Source organism: Ranitomeya imitator, chromosome 5 (genome assembly GCF_032444005.1).
Source record: "Ranitomeya imitator isolate aRanImi1 chromosome 5, aRanImi1.pri, whole genome shotgun sequence".
NCBI classification, from domain to species: Eukaryota; Metazoa; Chordata; class Amphibia; order Anura; family Dendrobatidae; genus Ranitomeya; species Ranitomeya imitator.
Genome location: NC_091286.1, coordinates 95,297,784 through 95,315,120, shown reverse-complemented (window position 1 = coordinate 95,315,120; position 17,337 = coordinate 95,297,784). Strand labels below are relative to the sequence as shown.

General features: G+C 48.2%; 1 protein-coding gene across 1 annotated transcript; it reads left to right on the top strand.

Moving 5' to 3' along the window:
- The first annotated feature begins 524 nt into the window (after positions 1–524).
- NAA20 (N-alpha-acetyltransferase 20, NatB catalytic subunit) lies at positions 525–17,021 on the top strand. Its single transcript, XM_069768936.1, has 6 exons — positions 525–654; positions 2,809–2,833; positions 2,953–3,043; positions 13,323–13,458; positions 13,531–13,676; positions 14,885–17,021. Exons 1-6 carry the CDS (start codon positions 602–604, stop codon positions 14,968–14,970), a joined length of 537 nt encoding a protein of 178 aa, XP_069625037.1. The 5' UTR covers positions 525–601; the 3' UTR covers positions 14,971–17,021.
- Positions 17,022–17,337: the final 316 nt, after the last annotated feature.

Sequence of the window (17,337 nt, the reverse complement as noted above, 5' to 3'; positions counted from 1 at the left end):
GTCACGGCTGCAGTGGACATTAGCGCGCTCTATATGGAGACAGACGAAACCAAACCAGCACAAATTCCGCCTCCAATTGTCATCGAACCTGCTGTGTGTGCAGCGCCATATTCCTTGTGACACATTTTATCCTCACTGGACGGTTGTGGTCAGGCGTGGGGTGATGTGATACACAGGTCTGTCACATATGCCATGGCCTGGCCTGTACAGTCTGGGTTTATGCTAAATCTACAGGAATAGTTATAAATGTGACCCCAGTGCCGGGTACTGATAAACCGTGAGAAGGGCGGCAGACACCGTGTCACGGAGCACGACTGCCTCATATACAGTAACTATCACTAGCACTGAGCCACTGATAACTGCAGACCAGTGGGAAAAGCAGCCTGCCACTGCTGATAGGCCAGAGACAACTAAGCCCCGCCCACCTGCAGATACACGGCCATCACGTCCCCATAACAACTGCAGCCCTGCCAGCGTCCTTCATGACAGCCGAGTAGTTTGCCAGTTCTCTGACGTCACTTCCCCGAACACTTCCGGTTCGTGTTTGCCCGACTTCCGCCAGTGGTTCTCGGTGTGCTGCTGCCGCTGCTAGAGAGGGAGGATGACTTCGCTGCGAGCCTTCACCTGTGACGATCTCTTTCGGTTCAACAACATGTGAGACGAGGGGATGGAGAGTAGGGAATGTCTGCGTACCACTGAGGCAAACTTTAAAGGGGTGGTCTGAACAGCACTGCTTATAAATAAGGCAGGCCTTAAAGGGGATGTCTGTCCAGCACTGCTTGTAAATAAGGCAGGCCTTAAAGGGGATGTCTGACCAGCACTGCTTATAAATAAGGCAGGCCTTAAAGGGGATGTCTGTCCAGCACGGCTTGTAAATAAGGCAGGCCTTAAAGGGGATGTCTGACCAGTACTGCTTATAAATAAGGCAGGCCTTAAAGGGGATGTCTGACAGCACTGCTTATAAATAAGGCAGGCCTTAAAGGGGATGTCTGACCAGCACTGCTCATACATAAGGTAGGCCTTAAAGGGGATGTCTGGCCATGAGCACAGCTGGTAACCCTGCACCTGCTATGATGCGTTGATGCTGTCGCACAGTGGGCCCTGCTGACCTCCGGAGGCCCCTGCAGGTTACACAGAGGAGTCCATTGTTTTGCGTAGACAGCCATGCCTCCGTAGTGGCAGATGGAGGCTCCCGCATGGTGCGCTCTCAGCCTCGCTTCCATGGTTGCTCTTATGGGTTATTCCCAACATTGTAGGTGATCGGTGGGTGCCTGACCTCAGGGGTGTCCACTGATCCTAAGAGCCGGGCACTGAAGATCCACTTTGTATTGGAGCTTGGGTCGCATGTTACTGCGCTGTCGCCTGTGGTACCGCTGAAGGAAGCCGCCCACATTCTCAGTAGCACCACTGGCCCTCGCTCCGTTGTGTCTGAGCTGTTCAGAGGCTTGTGCTCAGAATCAGTGATGGCCTCTGCCGTCACCTTCACAAAAGATGAGTGACTGGATTAGCCGGACCCCGGTCGAGCAACCACGTGAAGCATCGGCTGCCAGAAAGGAGCCCTGCGAATTCCTCCTACCCACAGCGTCCCGGGGCTACTGATCTGTATACATGCATGATGTCAGCAGAAGCGCAGTGTACCAGGGTCCTACAGACCTATGTGCTCATCTCTAGCTGTCTCCTATCTGTGATGACGTGTAATGTCGGCAGTAAAGCAGCATTTATACCGTGCGATTATTGGGAAACAAGCATTCCTAGGAAGCTTTTTCACTAAACACTTGTTTGTTGGATGAAGTAATCTTTTGGCTTGCACAAAAGATCATCGTTCTTGACAGCACATTATCCTGACCGACGCTGCTGAGCGCAATGGCAGCTTATGTGCACTGATCTGTTTAGTGGCCGGCCTGCCTGTGTAAATGGCCAAATGGTCTTTTTTTAGCCCATGATCAACAGGTGTAACCGGACCCTAACACTCCAGTTTGCCCTCTATTCGGATACAGCAGCCGTTACTGATATAGGGCAGTGTTTATGTGCCAAAAACTCCTTACAGTGCAAGTATATTTTATTTTACTCACTAATTAATTATTAATTCCTCAGCACTGTACAGACGCCATCATAGCGTATACCTTCAGTAGCCATTGGCAAGCGCTCATTCAGCTGATTGCTCTCTCTCCTGCACCCAACTTGGTAGCGCGTTCATGTGTTTTAATTGGAGAGAGTGAAACAAGTCGCTGCCAGATTTGTCCATTTCTGATACTTCTTCGTCTTATCTCTGGGCCGCCACAGAGACCTGATGTAGATGTTTGGTCTCGGAGTTTGTCAGGGTCTGCTGGCTTTGCTCCGATGTATCTATGCACCTTATACTCAGTGACCCCTCATGGCTATGCTGCACAGAATGACGGGACCACTACAGACATGGTGTTCTGTGTGCTACAACTTGGATTTACAGGGACAGTCCAGACGCTCGGTGCTGCTGCCATATACCCCCAACTGTTTATGCTTTACCTGGGTCAGTACAAATCCTGTGTGCTTCTCTGCCTCCTCTGTGCTTTATACTGCAGCTCTACTCGGGCTAGCTCCCATCAATAAGCACAGCCGCCGTACTAAACGGCCTAGAGCAGAATTATAAACTATAAGTAACTACCGTGCAAAATATCAAGATATAATTGTGATACATCTACTAACATAACTCTGGCGATGCATTTTGCTATTATGTCAATGATAATATCCTTAGCTTAGTACCGTACTTATGATTGTTCTATTGTGTTTCAGCGCACGCAAACACTTACCGTATTTATTTTTTTTTTACAGAAATTTGGATCCTCTCACAGAGACTGTATCCTTTTTGATGAATCTAAAACCACTCCAAGTTCTTTTTCTGTGTAAGCGCATTGTCCTCGAGATCACAATGCAGCGAGATCCTGGAACCTAATGTTACCTTAACGGGAGCTGTAGTATGGGATCCCTTTCTACTTGCAGTATCTGGCGCACTGGCCCGAATACTTCATTGTTGCTGAGGCGCCTGGTGGAGAACTTATGGGTTACAGTAAGTAATTGTACAGTAATCTCCTGTATTGTTATTTATGGTGAAAGCAAGTGACCTACAGCCATGACAAGCGTAACTGGACTTTAAGGGGAAGTTCACACTGGGCGTTTTTTTAAGCTTTTTTTTTTTTCTGCAGCAAAACCTGATCTCTTTGCAGGAAAGAAGCTGCAGAAAAAAATCATGTTTTCCTTTGTTTTTCTTGCGGTGTTTTTGCAGTGGTTTTGGCATGATGGATTTGTCTTTTGTGCCTGCTGATAAAGTTTAGTGTTGGGGGGGGAAAAAAAGTGCTATTACATAGAAATAGTTTTTGGCATAAAAACCGCTGCAAAACACGATACCTGCGTTTTTGGTGCATTTTTTTTTTAACCACCCATTCAAGTCAATGGGTAAAGAACGCTGAAAGAAGGGACATGTTCTATGTCCAAAAAAACAAGCAAAGCACAAAATACTGATGACAAAAACCCAATGTGTGTGCATGAGATTTCTGAAATCTCATAGGCCTTGTTGGTACTGTAAAACACATGTGAAAACTGGCATAAAAAAAACGCAGCAAAACCACCCAGTGTGAACTTAGCCTAAATAATATTTGATCTGTTATATCCATTAAGTAGCTTTGATTGGTGGGGTCCAGGTTATCAGACCTCCACCAAATGCCTAAATAGTGAATCTTGCACATCCAGCCCTGGGAGTGATGTCAAAATCCTGAAACTTTCAAACATTTTTAAAAATCCCGTTGGCAGTAGCGGCAGGGCCCACGCGTTTCGATCAAAGCTGCTATTAGTCTTAGAGTCATTGTGGTACAAACAATATTTAAAACAATAGCCAGCCAATCAGAATGTAGGAATCTCGCATGTTAAACTAAAGCGATCGCAGTAGCGGTCACTGTGTGATTTAATATTAGCACTTGACAATATACAAACACTGCAGTGTTCCTGCCAAGGGTGGGTCTGGAATATCAGACCGGCACACACAACGCTATCCAAAGTTTGTGTGTGTGTATTGTACCACTTTTATGCGGCCATGGTCCAGTCCGGACCTCTGTGGCACCAGTCTTCCGCACCCTCACCGTGGGCACATTATGACGTCGCGGGGCTTAGTAAACAGAGGACTGAGGATGCTGTGCACAGATATGAAGACCGGCTGCCACAGTCCTGGACTGGACGCAGCACCAGGGCAGCGCCAATCTATATCACTCATATCTGCACTTAAACCAAGGGGCAGAAGATTTCCGCTTATATAATACTTAACAGGGGTACAACATAAAAAAAAAGCATAGCCATAGGGCTCGGTTCACTCAACTGTCCGAGGCTTCATTGGCATTTCTATAAAGTTTTGTTGTGGTGTCAAAACAATGAAAATCCAAAGACCCCGTTCTAAAAGTTTGAGGTCCTGACAAACGCAGGTGTAAAAATACGATAAAGTAACCTTGCACCTCATCACCGACAGTGACAGAGACCTTGTCCCTGTCCTCCTTCCTCTAAGATAGCAGCCACTGTGATATGTGTAGTGTTAACCCCTTCACGCCACAGCCCTTTTTAGTTTGTGCGTTTCCACTTTTTCACTCCACTTCTTCGCAGAGCCATAATTTTTTTTATTTTTCCGTCAATATTACCATGTTTTTTGCAAGATGAGTTGTACTTTTTGAGCTACACCATTGGTTTTACCATATCGTGTACTCGAAAATGGGAAAAAAAATTCCAAGAGCTGTGACATTGCAAAAAAGTGCAATGCCACAACTGTGTTACCGTTTTTAATGATACAATTTTGGTGTGGATACGATCTTTTATCGCTCCTGATTGTATTTTAATGCAATGTTGTGGCGACCCAAAAAATGTAATTCTGGCATTTTGTCTTTTTGTTTCGCTATGCCTTTTACCGATCAGATTAATTATTTTTATAGCTTGATAGATCTGAACGCAGCAATACCAGATATATGTATTTTTTTTTTTAATTGTTTTAGTTTGAATGGGGCGAAAGGGGGGTGATTTTTTTTTTTTTTTTTTCTCTTTCTTTCTTTATCGCCTCTCATTGGGGGACACAGGAACCATGGGTGTATGCTGTTGCCACTAGGAGGCTGACACTATGCAAATAAAAGTTAGCTCCTCCTCTGCAGTGTACACCCCACCGACTGGCATTATACTCTTCAGTTTAGCTTAGTGTCAGTAGGAGGTGGACACCGGTCTTTCATTAGACTCTTATCTACCTCAATGTGCGTTGTTTCTTTTCAGGTTTTTCGGAAGGGATACAGGGTGAGCAGTCACACCAGTAGTCCCACAAAGCGGACTATGAGTACGGCGTGTACTGCCACCCCGTATCCTCATAGATCCCTCTCCAGGACCAAGAGCGTAGCACACAAGCGTGCTCAGAAGTCCGGTCCTGGCCCCGTCCCCCACCCACTCGCCTACCAGAGCCTGTCGGTCGGAGGAGACGAGGACGTCCGTCACCAGCTCCACGGACGTCTAATATCTTCCATGTTTTTAAGGTTAGTACGACGGCGTGGGATGTTAGGTGAGTATTTTGGTGCTCCCTATCAGTTCTTCTTCGGTGGCCTCTGTGGATTCCCTACCTTTCCTGCCTTACAGGCAGCCGCACTGCTATTTCTGCGGCCTCACCTTTTCTGCACTGGGCGACAATTAGGGACAAAAACCGGGGCCCATCTTTTGCACGGCGGCTCTGATGTCCGGCCGCGCTGCTTCCCCACGGCGGCAGTCGCTCTGCCTTCTGCGGCTGCATTCTCTTCTCTCTGCGGCGCAGCCCCCTACAGGCAGCCGCGCTGATTTTTTTCCACGGCGGCCGTACCCTTTAGGTGACTCGCGGCCGCGGTCCCTCCCAGCGGCCGAGGTCGTCTCCTGCGGCTGCCGGCTTTTAATATAGGCCCCGGCTCTTCCCGGGGCCTACTTCCGGCACCAGCGCTCCTCTTTACATGCAGCGGCTGCCGCGCCTGTCAGCCGGGGCGCCCGCACCTTTTCCTTCGCGCCCGCACACATTTTGGCGGTCACCGGCTTCTAATTTAGGCCCCGGCTTTTCCCAGGGCCTACTTCTGGTGCCGCGCTCCACCCACTTCCTGTTTCATTGGGCGTGCTTTTCTCCCGCCCGACATACTGTGCCCTGCTCACCGGCGCCCCTGTGTCTGGCTCCGCCCCCTTCAGGGACAGCGTCTGTGTGTGCTCACCACTTCTCAGTAGCAGGAGCTCACGCAGCGCGCCCCGCACCTTCGCCACCGCACTCTTCTGTGGGCACAGCACACGATCTGCGCAGAATACAGGGAGTTCTCCACCGCAAGCGGGACATCTTCCAGGACCTGGTCCGTGAGTAGCTGCACTGCAGACTGACACCCCCCTCTGCCCCACTGTCCCCTAACCCGCTGGCATTTTCTTCAGGGACCTCTCAAAATGTCTAACTCTAAAGGGGGCCGCTCTCGTCCCCCTACTTCTTCATCTTCTGCCTTAGTCAAGTACTTTGCATGTTCGTCCTGTAACAGCAAACTTCCCTCAGGTCAGTCCTCTCCGCTATGCTAGTCCTGCAGCAACCCGATTGTTCCCACCACCCAGGATCCTCCGGCCGATCCGCCCGAGAGTGATACCCCCATCCCAGGCTGGGCCTCCTCTCTGTCACAATCGGTGGCCGATTTAACACGGGTGTCTCAAACCCTGGTGTCCGTGCTGGATCGGTTACCCCTTCAGTGGCCAGCGGATCGCAGGAACCGCCGCCCGAGCCCACCTTGATAAGCCACAAAAGGTCCAGACAGGAACGTCGGTCTGAGTCCTCTTCTCGCTCCATCTCGCCACACGGCCCTCCCCTGCGGTCGGTGTCCCCCCCCAATCCTCCTCCCCTGAGTTAGGCGAGGCATTCTCTGATGCGCCCTCAGAGGATATTTCGGAGCTGGATTCTAACCAAATCGCCACAATGAGGGATATGGTCCAGAATCTCATTGGGGCAATAAACCAAACCTGTGGCATCAAGGATCCCTCTATGGAACCTGCAGATCAGGCGGTTTCGTTTAGACGGGCCAACACCTTCCAAGTTTTTTGCTCCTCATCCTGAATTCGAGGAAATCTTGTCCAGAGAGAGAGAGAACCCGACCAGACGTTTTCAGAGGGGAAAACGCCTGGGTGTGTTATATCCCTTTTCTCCAGAACTTACCGCCAATTGGACGGTCTCTCCCTCGGTAGATCCCCCTGTTTCCAGGCTGTCCACCAACACGGTGCTTCCACTGACCGGCGGAGCATCTCTCAAGGACTCTAATGATAGAGTTGTAGAATCCTTTGCAAAGTTAGCGTTTGAAGCGGCTGCAGCAGCTCTATGCCCAGCTTTTGCTTCTACTTGAATTTCTAAATCCATTTCCAAATAGGCCAAAGATCTCCGAGGTATCCTGGACGGGGCGCCTCCCATGCAACTAGCGGAGCTTGCCAACCAGATTTCCCACGCTGGGGAATACCTGGTCTCCACCTCCCTGGATGCCGCGTCTTGTGCGGCTCAGGCTTCCAGCAATGCTGATGCCATCTGCCGGACCGTTTGGCTCAAGGCCTGGCAGGCGGACTTATCTTCCAAAAAGTCCCTTACCAGTCTGCCCTTCCAGGGCTCTCGTCTCTTTGGTTCCCAGCTGGACCAAATCATTAAGGATGCCACCGGGGGTACAAGTTCTTCTCCCCCAGGCTAAGCCTCGTCGCCATCCTCCTAGACGGCAGTTTCGATCCTTTCGGCCTTTTCGTTGCTTCGCTGCGTCAAACTCCTTTTCCCAGCAGCAACAGAGGCCACAGGTACGTCAAGAGAAGAAGGCGGTGTCCTTTAGGCTCACTCCGTCCTGGCGTCCTCGCTACTCCCAGGGTAGATCCTCCAGGCCCAGGACTGGAAGATCCACCTCGGCATAACTCTCAGCAAGACTCCAGCCCAACTCCCAGGTTGGGCGGCCGTCTTCTCTTTTTCAGGGATGTCTGGATTTCCGCAGTAGAGGACGCATGGGTCAGGGAAGTTGTATCCTCGGGATACAAGATAGAGTTCGTTTCACGACCCCGGGATCGTTTCTTCGAATCCCGTCCTCCAAGAGATCCCGCTCTAGTTCCGGGTTTCTTCGCAGCCATCGCTTCTCTTCTCAAAGCCGGGGTAATTGTTCCCGTCCCGGAAAAAGAACGGTTCACGGGTTTCTACTCGAACCTTTTTGTGGTACCGAAAAAAGACGGCAAGGTTCGCCCCATTCTGGACCTCAAATTGCTGGACAGGAGAGTTCGCCTGAGACACATCAGGATGGAATCCCTTCGTTCAGTAATTGCTTCCATGGAGGCTCAGGAATTTCTGTGCTCAATAGACATCCAGGACACCTACCTCCATGTCCCGATATTTCCCGGACATCACCGATTCCTGCACTTTGCAGTGCTCCGGAAACATTTTCAGTTCGTCGCCCTGCCGTTCGACCTCGCAACCGCTCCAAGGGTGTTCACGAAGATCATGGCGGCGCTCATGGCCATCTTGAGTCAGAAGCCTGGTCATATTTCCATACCTCGACGACATCCTCATCAAGGCTCCGTCCTTTTCACAGGCTCACGAAATCCTGTCCATCGTTCTCGACACCTTAGCCCGTTTTGGGTGGCTGGTCAACCGGAAGAAGTCCTGCCTTATTCCTTCTCAGCGCTACATCTTTCTGGGCATGCTCTTCGATACTCGTCAGACCAGAGTCTTCCTTTCCAAAGACAAGAGATCCACTCTTTGTCGGGACATACGCTTGCTCCAGGGTCCTTAGCCTCCCTCCCTCCGATCGGCCATGAAGATTCTGGGGAGGATGGTAGCAACATTGGAAGCGATTCCCTTCGCCCAATTTAATTCGCGACCCCTTCAGCAAGCCATTCTGTCTCAGTGGGACAAGTCTGTCTTCTCCCTGGATCGGCCGATCCGACTCTCTTCTCGGGTCAAACGGTCTCTCAACTGGTGGCTGACGTCACCTCTCATCTCCCAGGGCAGGTCCTTCCTTCCAGTTCACTGGCAAGTGGCGATGACGGACGCCAGCCTGCTCGGCTGGGGTGCGGTTTTTCGCCACCTGACTGTTCAGGGCCGTTGGTCGTCGCAGGAGTCATCTCTGCCAATCAATGTCCTCGAAATTCGGGCCATCTTTCTGTCCCTCCGCCACTGGGAAAGGATTCTCAGGGGCCTGCCAGTCCGGATCCAGATGGACAACGCCACGGCTGTGGCATATGTCAACCATCAGGGGGGGACCCGGAGCTCCTTGGCCATTGCCGAGGTATCCAAGATCCTCCTTTGGGCAGAGGCAACGGTTCCGGTGATATCCGCGGTGCATATCCCTGGCGTGGACAACTGGGCCGCCGACTTCCCAAACTGTTGAAGAAGATCAAAGCGGAAGGGGTGCCGGTCATCCTGATCGCCCCGGATTGGCCCAGGAGAGCTTGGTTCGCGGAGCTTGTCAACCTTCTCGCGGACGCTCCCTGGCGCCTTCCAGACAGGCCCGATCTGCTGTCTCAGGGTCCGATCTGCCACCCGAATTCTCGGTCGCTCAGTTTAACGGCGTGGCTGTTGAGACCGCAGTTCTAAGAGCGTCTGGCCTTTCGGACCGGGTGATTCACACCATGATTCAGGCTCGGAAGCATTCGTCTTCCAGGATCTACTACCGTACCTGGAAGGCTTACTTCCGTTGGTGCGAGTCCAAAAGCGTTCCATCTATGTCTTTTTCCCTGCCTTCTCTTTTGGCCTTCCTTCAGGCAGGACTGGATTCGGGCCTGGCTCTTAGCTCCCTGAAGGGCCAGGTCTCTGCGCTTTCCATCCTCTTTCAGAAGACTTTAGCTTCTCGGCCACAGGTTAAGACCTTCCTTCAAGGAGTAGCCCACGCTGTCCTGCCGTACAGGGCCCCTGTGGATGCATGGGATTTAAACCTGGTACTGGACGTTCTGAGGGTTTCCCCCTTTGAGCCTCTTAGGGAGATTCCTCTATCTTGGAAGGTGACCTTTCTTGTGGCCATCACGTCTATTCGCCGCGTTTCCGAGTTGGCGTCCCTGTCTTGCCGACCTTCGTTTTTGGTCATTCACCAGGACAAGGTGGTCTTCCGGCCTCCACCTTCTTTTCTTCCTAAGGTGGTTTCCACCTTCCACCTCAACGAGGACATCGTTCTACCTTCCTTTTGTCCAGCTCCGACTCATCCACTGGAGCGATCGTTGAACAAGCTGGACCTCGTCAGGGTAGTGAGGATCTACCTGGATAGAACGTCCACTTTCCGGAAGACAGATTCTTTTTCCGTCATTCCTGATGGCACGCGCAGAGGCCAACCGGCTTCCAAGGCGACTATTGCTCGCTGGATTAGAATGGCAATTTTGGAGGCTTACCGGGTCAAGAACAGAGTGCCCCGTCCTGGGATTAAGGCTCACTCTACCCGGGCGGTCGGCGCCTCCTGGGCGGTGCACCACAGGGCTTCCGCCCTACAGCTTTGCAAAGCGGCAACTTGGTCTTCCATCCACACGTTCGCCAAATTTTACAAGGTCCATACCTACGCTTCGGCGGATGCCAGCCTAGGCAGAAGGATCTTGCAGGCGGCAGTGGTGAGTCCTCTGACCTGATGGAAGTATGTTTTCCCGCCCTAGGGACTGCTTTGGGACGTCCCATGGTTCCTGTGTCCCCCAATGAGAGGCGATAAAGAAAACAGGATTTTTGGTTGCTTACCGTAAAATCTGTTTCTTGGAGCATCCATTGGGGGACACAGCTCCCTCCCCAATGTTTCTGTTGTTATATGTTCTATGACTGTTATCACATTTACAGTTCTCAAGTTTGTGGTTATGGTTTTTCAACCTTGCTCATTATCTTCTACTGCTTTCTCACTAGCTGAAGAGTATAATGCCAGTCGGTGGGGTGTACACTGCAGAGGAGGAGCTAACTTTTTTTATTTGCATAGTGTCAGCCTCCTAGTGGCAGCAGCATACACCCATGGTTCCTGTGTCCCTCAATGGAGGCTCCAAGAAACAGATTTTACGGTAAGCAACCAAAAATCCTGTTTTTTTTTTTTTTTTTGTTTGTTTTTTAAACTTTTTTTTTTTTACTTTTTGCATGCTTCAATAGTCTCCATGGGAGACTAGAAGCTGCAGTTGTCTGATCGCCTCTGCTACACACAGGCGCTGATCAGATAGCAAGTGAGCATTTCTGCTACACACAGGCAATGAGCGACCTCTGGGCAGCGCTCATGGCAATCCAACAATCACAACCATGCAGGTCCGCTGCAGACGCGGGTTGTCATGCCAACCCATCGGCGACCCGCGATCATGTGACATGGGCCAGATTAGTGACGCACTTACGCTACAGGCACATTCAATGCCGCTGTCCGAGATTGACAGCAGCATTTAACAGATTAATAGCCTCGGATGGATCGCGATTTCACCCACGGCTGTTAGGGGCACATGTCAGCTGTTCAAACAGGGTAATGTGAAGGGTAATCATCACATAATATTTATTCCATAAATTAATTGTGTACATGAAAATAAGCAACTTTGCAATATATCTTATCAGGAAAATCTGCTTCTTTTTCTGCCAAAATTGATCAGTCATTATCAAAGTTCTCAATTCTGTGGTAAAATCAGTATTCAGTGAAGACACTTTCCCATTACTGAGACAGATGGCAGTTGCTATGGATACAATTCTATGTAGAAGGGAGGAGCTAGAGGCAGCGCTCCTCCCTTTTGCCCCTCCTATCCTACATAGAATCTTTTCAACACTAACTGCCATCTCCTAGCTCAGTAATGGGAATGTGTCTTCAATAAATGCTGATTTTACTTCAGAATTGAGAATTTTGCTAATGACCAACCACGTGACGGGCGCTGATGTTCTTCTGGAATGACTCGCTTCTGGACGGCGCATGTTTAATCCCGCAGTCAGAGATTGACAACAGTATCAGAGCTTGTCACGCTTTGTAGGTTGAAATTCCATGGGAGGAAAACTGGTGGGTGCCATGGCTCCAGCTGGTGTGGCTCAGCAACAGTGGGAAAAGTGAAGAGAGCAGCACTTCCACAGGTGAAATCATTTTCACCTGTGGAAGTGTCTCTCTCCACTTGTCCCACTGTCAGAGACTGACTGCAGGCTTTATCTTGTAAACAGCTGTTGGTGGAGCGCTGATCCGGAGCTCGCAGCAAAGTCAGGGACACAATATGACATGCATACACATTAGGGATTATAACATGTTCCTGTGCTGAGATAAATCTTATAAATGTGCCCCCACCGTGTAATGGCTGTGTCTGACTGTACAGGAACATGGCATGATCACACCACAGCTCCTGGGCAGAGGAGGAAACAAAAGTGAGTATACAGACAGGACAGCCAGGATCACAGCTGATTCTTTCTGTGAGGTAAAACATTTCACTGCGTGTTTAAAAACAACTGGCAAGGAAATGTTTTACCTCACAGAAAGCAGCAGCTGTGATCCTGCGCGATAATGTCTGTATCCTCTCTTTTTTTTTCTTCCTCTCCTGTCCAGGAGCTGTGGTGTGGTCAGACCATGTTCCTGTACGGTCAGACACAGTCATTACACAGTACACAGCAGGGGAACATTTATAAAATTATCTCAGCACAGGAACACTTTCATTTGTATATCCAATTGTGGAAATGTGTTTTTATTCCAAGATCTTTTGATTAAAATGTAGTTTGTTAGATGGAAACCCCCTTTAATGATAATGCGCGGATGACGAACATTGGTATCAGAAAGACAGGTTCAGCTTGTTGAGGAGAGCTCGCAGTTTTGGCCAGAGGCATATGAGTAAAGAGCATTGCTTATAGATTATTGCTTTCATGACAGAAGTGGGACAAGCCTGTTCTCTCCTCCATACATGAGCCTACAGACACAGTATAGAGCAGCAAAACACTGGTAGGTCCCAGTGAGGCCGCCTTGTACAAGTGTTCAAGCTCCATTATCTAGGACACTTGTTTCCCGCATATTCCTCCCTCCAAAGGGAGAATGGCTGTTAGTCCCTATGGTCCTTTCCGGAATTTGACAATTCTGCTTGCTGAGACCAGTGATGAGGAGATGGCTGCCCTCTTCACACGGCACAGAGATGAGGCTAGACTGAGCTCGGCTTCCATGTTGTCGGTCCTATAACCCTACAGTGGTGGTCACTTGCTCTTCTACCTAAATCTCAACCACTTGCACTGGCAAATGTCTTCTATATGTGAGTGAGGGAAGTATTTTTGCACCTCTGTATATGCGTTTGTATAAGCGATCACTTCCCACACTGATATTTGCTATTATTACCTGTCTGAAGACGGAGTTCTCCCATGTAAACCTTTTTTCATTGTGTTGCAGTAATGGGGAAAGCAGAAGGATCGGTGGCCAGAGAGGAGTGGCATGGCCACGTCACCGCACTGTCCGTAGCCCCTGAATTCCGGCGTCTTGGTTTGGCTGCTAAACTCATGGAGCTCCTAGAAGAAATATCTGAAAGGTGATGACTCTTCTGTGTTCCTTACTTGGTGGGTTTTCGTCTGTGCGCTAATTCCCGTTTCCTTATTTTCAGGAAAGGAGGGTTCTTTGTGGATCTTTTCGTTAGAGTATCCAATCAGGTCGCAGTTAACATGTACAAGCAGCTGGGTTATAGTGTGTACAGGACCGTGATTGAGTACTATTCAGCCAGCAACGGGGAGCCAGATGAGGACGCCTATGGTGAGTAGCAAGATGGCGTTATTGATTAAACATATACAGTCCTCTGAGCACATCGACATATATTTATTCCCATCTCTGACTTTCACTGCTAAGATGGGAAACGCTGCTTCCAGGTCCCGGCCCCTGGTGGTGGATTACGGAAACAGCCGAGTGCCTCCAACCTGCGCTGTTTGTGAACCCCCCCCTTCCCCCTATAATAAATGAAAGGGAGCTATGGAAATGGTACCAAAACTGATTACAATATTGCAGAAACAATGTAGCCAGCAGCACTGTGCGGTGTCCGTAAATCCCATTAATTTCTATGAGCCTTACACTCACCTGCTATAGTAGTCCCGCTTCTGGTAACCGGCACCTACAAGCAATGATTCTCCTGTGAACCGTAAAAGGCAATGATGGAATGACCCTTTAAGGTGATCGCACTTCAGGGAAATTGTAATTTCCATCTGAACTCCCAACCTCAGGTGCGGCCGTCGGACATAATGGCACTGGTAAAGGAGAAAGATCAGCTTGTAGCTGTAATCACCAGCCCCAGTGACATGATGAAAAATAACACACAAACATAGAAAATAATACAACACCTACCTATTGGTGTCTCTGTAACCACCACAACATGAGTTTTAAGTAAATACACTTTTGTAGGTAAGTGAACAATGTATTGGGTTGTTGTTGTTTTTTTGGCATATACCACCAAAATTAAATTAATAAAAATGAGTTCTAGTAAAATATGGGTCTATAATGGTGCATGTAGAAACTACACCTTGTCTTGTCAAAAACAAGATCCTATACTGCTGCATTGATGCAAAGATTAAAAAAAGTTTTTAGTTCGGGAATGACAAGATACAACAAAATATTCCAACATTTTTTGTTGTCCTTAAGGGGGTTAATGACAGGACTTGCAGAATATCTCATCCAGTGGCCACGACTTCTTGTATTTATCTTCTGGAAACATAATGACAGTCACAATTCAGAATGTAAAGGCCACATACATGAAGTGTGCTGTACATGTCCGCCACCAAGGCAGCTTGGGCTATAAATAAGATGGCATTAATTTGTCATGTCCTGGCTTATTTTTATTATAATGTTTAGTATTTCTGGTCAGGCTGATGTGTTTATTCTACACGTGTGTGTGATTTCTATAGGTTTGTCCTCGTAGCAGGTAACATTATACCATCCTGTTCATGCTTCCTTGTGTTGTGTTTTCTTTGCAGATATGAGAAAGGCACTTTCCAGAGACACAGAGAAAAAGTCCACCATCCCCGTACCGCACCCGGTCAGGCCGGAGGATATTGAATAACCTTAGCTGGGGTTCTTGGGCGCAATAGTAAAGATCATGTTTGCATATTCTGTATATATAGAACAATGCTAAACGAGTCTGACCCGTTTTTTCCATCCTTCACAGACTGCCTGAAATAGCCGGAGATGTTATGTTCTCCAAAAATTCCCTTATGCACACGCTCACTGTAAGTCTGCTCATATTCAATCAGAACTCAAGTCCTATTAGGTATGTGGTGCTCTACCATGGTCCTAATAACACCTCTTATGGTGGTATACTAAATCTGCCTGAATCACACCTGGCTTTTCTGATCAGGTGAATGAGTATGGGAGGTGACGGACATAACGGGGTGGAACTGCGACACGCACCAATGCATTGGGCAGTGAGAAGCCCTAATGACGGGGTGTCTGCCTATCCCTGAAAGGACATTCCACCATAAGTTGGAATCCAACACCCGTCCTGTTCTCATGAATGTCCTGGCACAACCTGATCAGTGCTCACCTCCTGATGGGGAGGTTGCAGACAACCCTTTCTATTCATTCTGCTGTGTATTTTGGTGCAGAGAGGCTATGGACGCTAAACCGACTAACGTTTTTTGATGAGACCATATTGTAAAAAATGCTTTTTAGTAAAAAGGAAAAAAACAACACTTTTTGGTATAAAAAAACCAAAGGTATCTATATCCTTATTTATCTATGGTTAAAGAACAGGCACCATGAATCTGACACTGCCACATTAGTGCAGACATGTACGGTATTAGGGCTCAGTTATAACAGGGATGACTATTGCATTGCAGTGCTGGGACTGGCCGGTGGCTCTCCTGACCGGAGCGTGACAGCTGCACAGAAATACATGCTGTCACTCTCAGGTCAGGAGAGCCTCCAACCAGTCCGAGCATTGTGTTTTTTTTTTTTTTTTAAATAATTTTTATTAACGCATATAACACGCAGTAACACAGTATGACACATTTTCCAGACAGGTATAACGAATACAAAACCTATTAATACATTTTCATTTTTACGAAAACAGGACCCTTACCCCACAACCAACCCTCCGTCCCCCCCAGTCTCCAACCCATTATCCAATACAACCTCAGTCCGAGCATTGTGATGCAATCGTTGTCTGAGTTACATGGTCGTCTTACTGCACCCTTACTCTAAGTCATTGCATCATTTTAGGGAAAGCTAATTCTGAAACACTAACCAGGTAGAGACCAGTCAGTATAGACCAGTAGTCTAGAGAGAAGTTATTGGGCGCTGGCCTCCTGGACTAGGTATTCAAGACGCATCAGTCCCAGCCAGCTTTTCCAAAGTCGTTTTTTTCCTGAGTAAAACACGTTGTTGCAATAACAGCCAGTGTGTGATTTATGTCCATATTTTTGGTCAGATTGTGATCCGACATAGCATCAGATCACACTCAAACCAATGTTATTCTATGGGGCCACACATGTCTATTTTTTTTTTTTAATTTATTTTCTTCGGACACAGTCTGGCCAAGGCATAATTTGCATCCAATATTTGGATTGCCCTCTGCCATGCAAGTCATTGAGTCCATGGGAAAAATTGGACCGCACTCGGATGCCAGTGAAGAATATGGAGAAATGTTTCTTTTCTCCCATCTTATGCGAGAAAATGGGATCACACTATGATCAAACTCTGCCCCGTGTGATTAGCATAATCGGACCGATTTAGCCTTAAAGGGAGGATCAGGGTTATAATAATAATAATAAAAAAAAGTAAATATAGGCTTTCTATATGGTGCTGCAGCACATCCTGATCCGAGCGTACCAGACAGACAATGGAGAAGAGGTGCGCTGATTCGGGGAAATTAACTGATGTATTTATCCCTTTAAACCTGTGAATCCAGCTTCCGTAGTAGGAGGCAGACCCTAGACCTACTGCTCTTATATGGATGTGTAAGTATTAATATAAGGTGGTAGCTGTGCCCAAGAACCTTCTGTATATACTGCTTCAGTCTGCTGTATTACTTGCTCCTTCATAATAGGAGATCATGATGCTGTAAAAAGCTGATATGAGAATGTATGGAATAAAATGTGCAGCTGTTCTTGATAATATCATTTCTGTTTTGTTTTTTTTCCATGAGGCTTGAAAAATATTTTTTGTACATTACTTCAATGTAAGGATAAACTTTTCCAATCCAGGGCTGCACTCACAATCCAGCAGTAGTTGGAGCTGAACACTCCCTGAAATCGTGTGTTGTCCCTGTTTGGACAAAGCTTTCTCTGTTCCACTGCTTTGTAGAAGATTGACTAAACTTAGTAATGTGGTTATTAAAGGGTTATTCCGAGCTGAGACATGTATGGCATATCCACGGCTTATGCCAAAAAATGTCCAAAAGATGCGGATCCCACCTGCGGGGACTCACATC

What these genes read in the sequence shown, in the direction of transcription:
- NAA20 (XM_069768936.1), top strand. Translation starts at nt 602, where the DNA reads ATGACTTCGCTGCGAGCCTTCACCTGTGACGATCTCTTTCGGTTCAAC. An exon ending in TGGAGAACTTATGGGTTACA is followed by an intron (nt 3,044 to 13,322) that starts GTAAGTAATTGT and finishes ATTGTGTTGCAG; the next exon opens with TAATGGGGAAAGCAGAAGGA. An exon ending in GCCAGATGAGGACGCCTATG is followed by an intron (nt 13,677 to 14,884) that starts GTGAGTAGCAAG and finishes TTTTCTTTGCAG; the next exon opens with ATATGAGAAAGGCACTTTCC.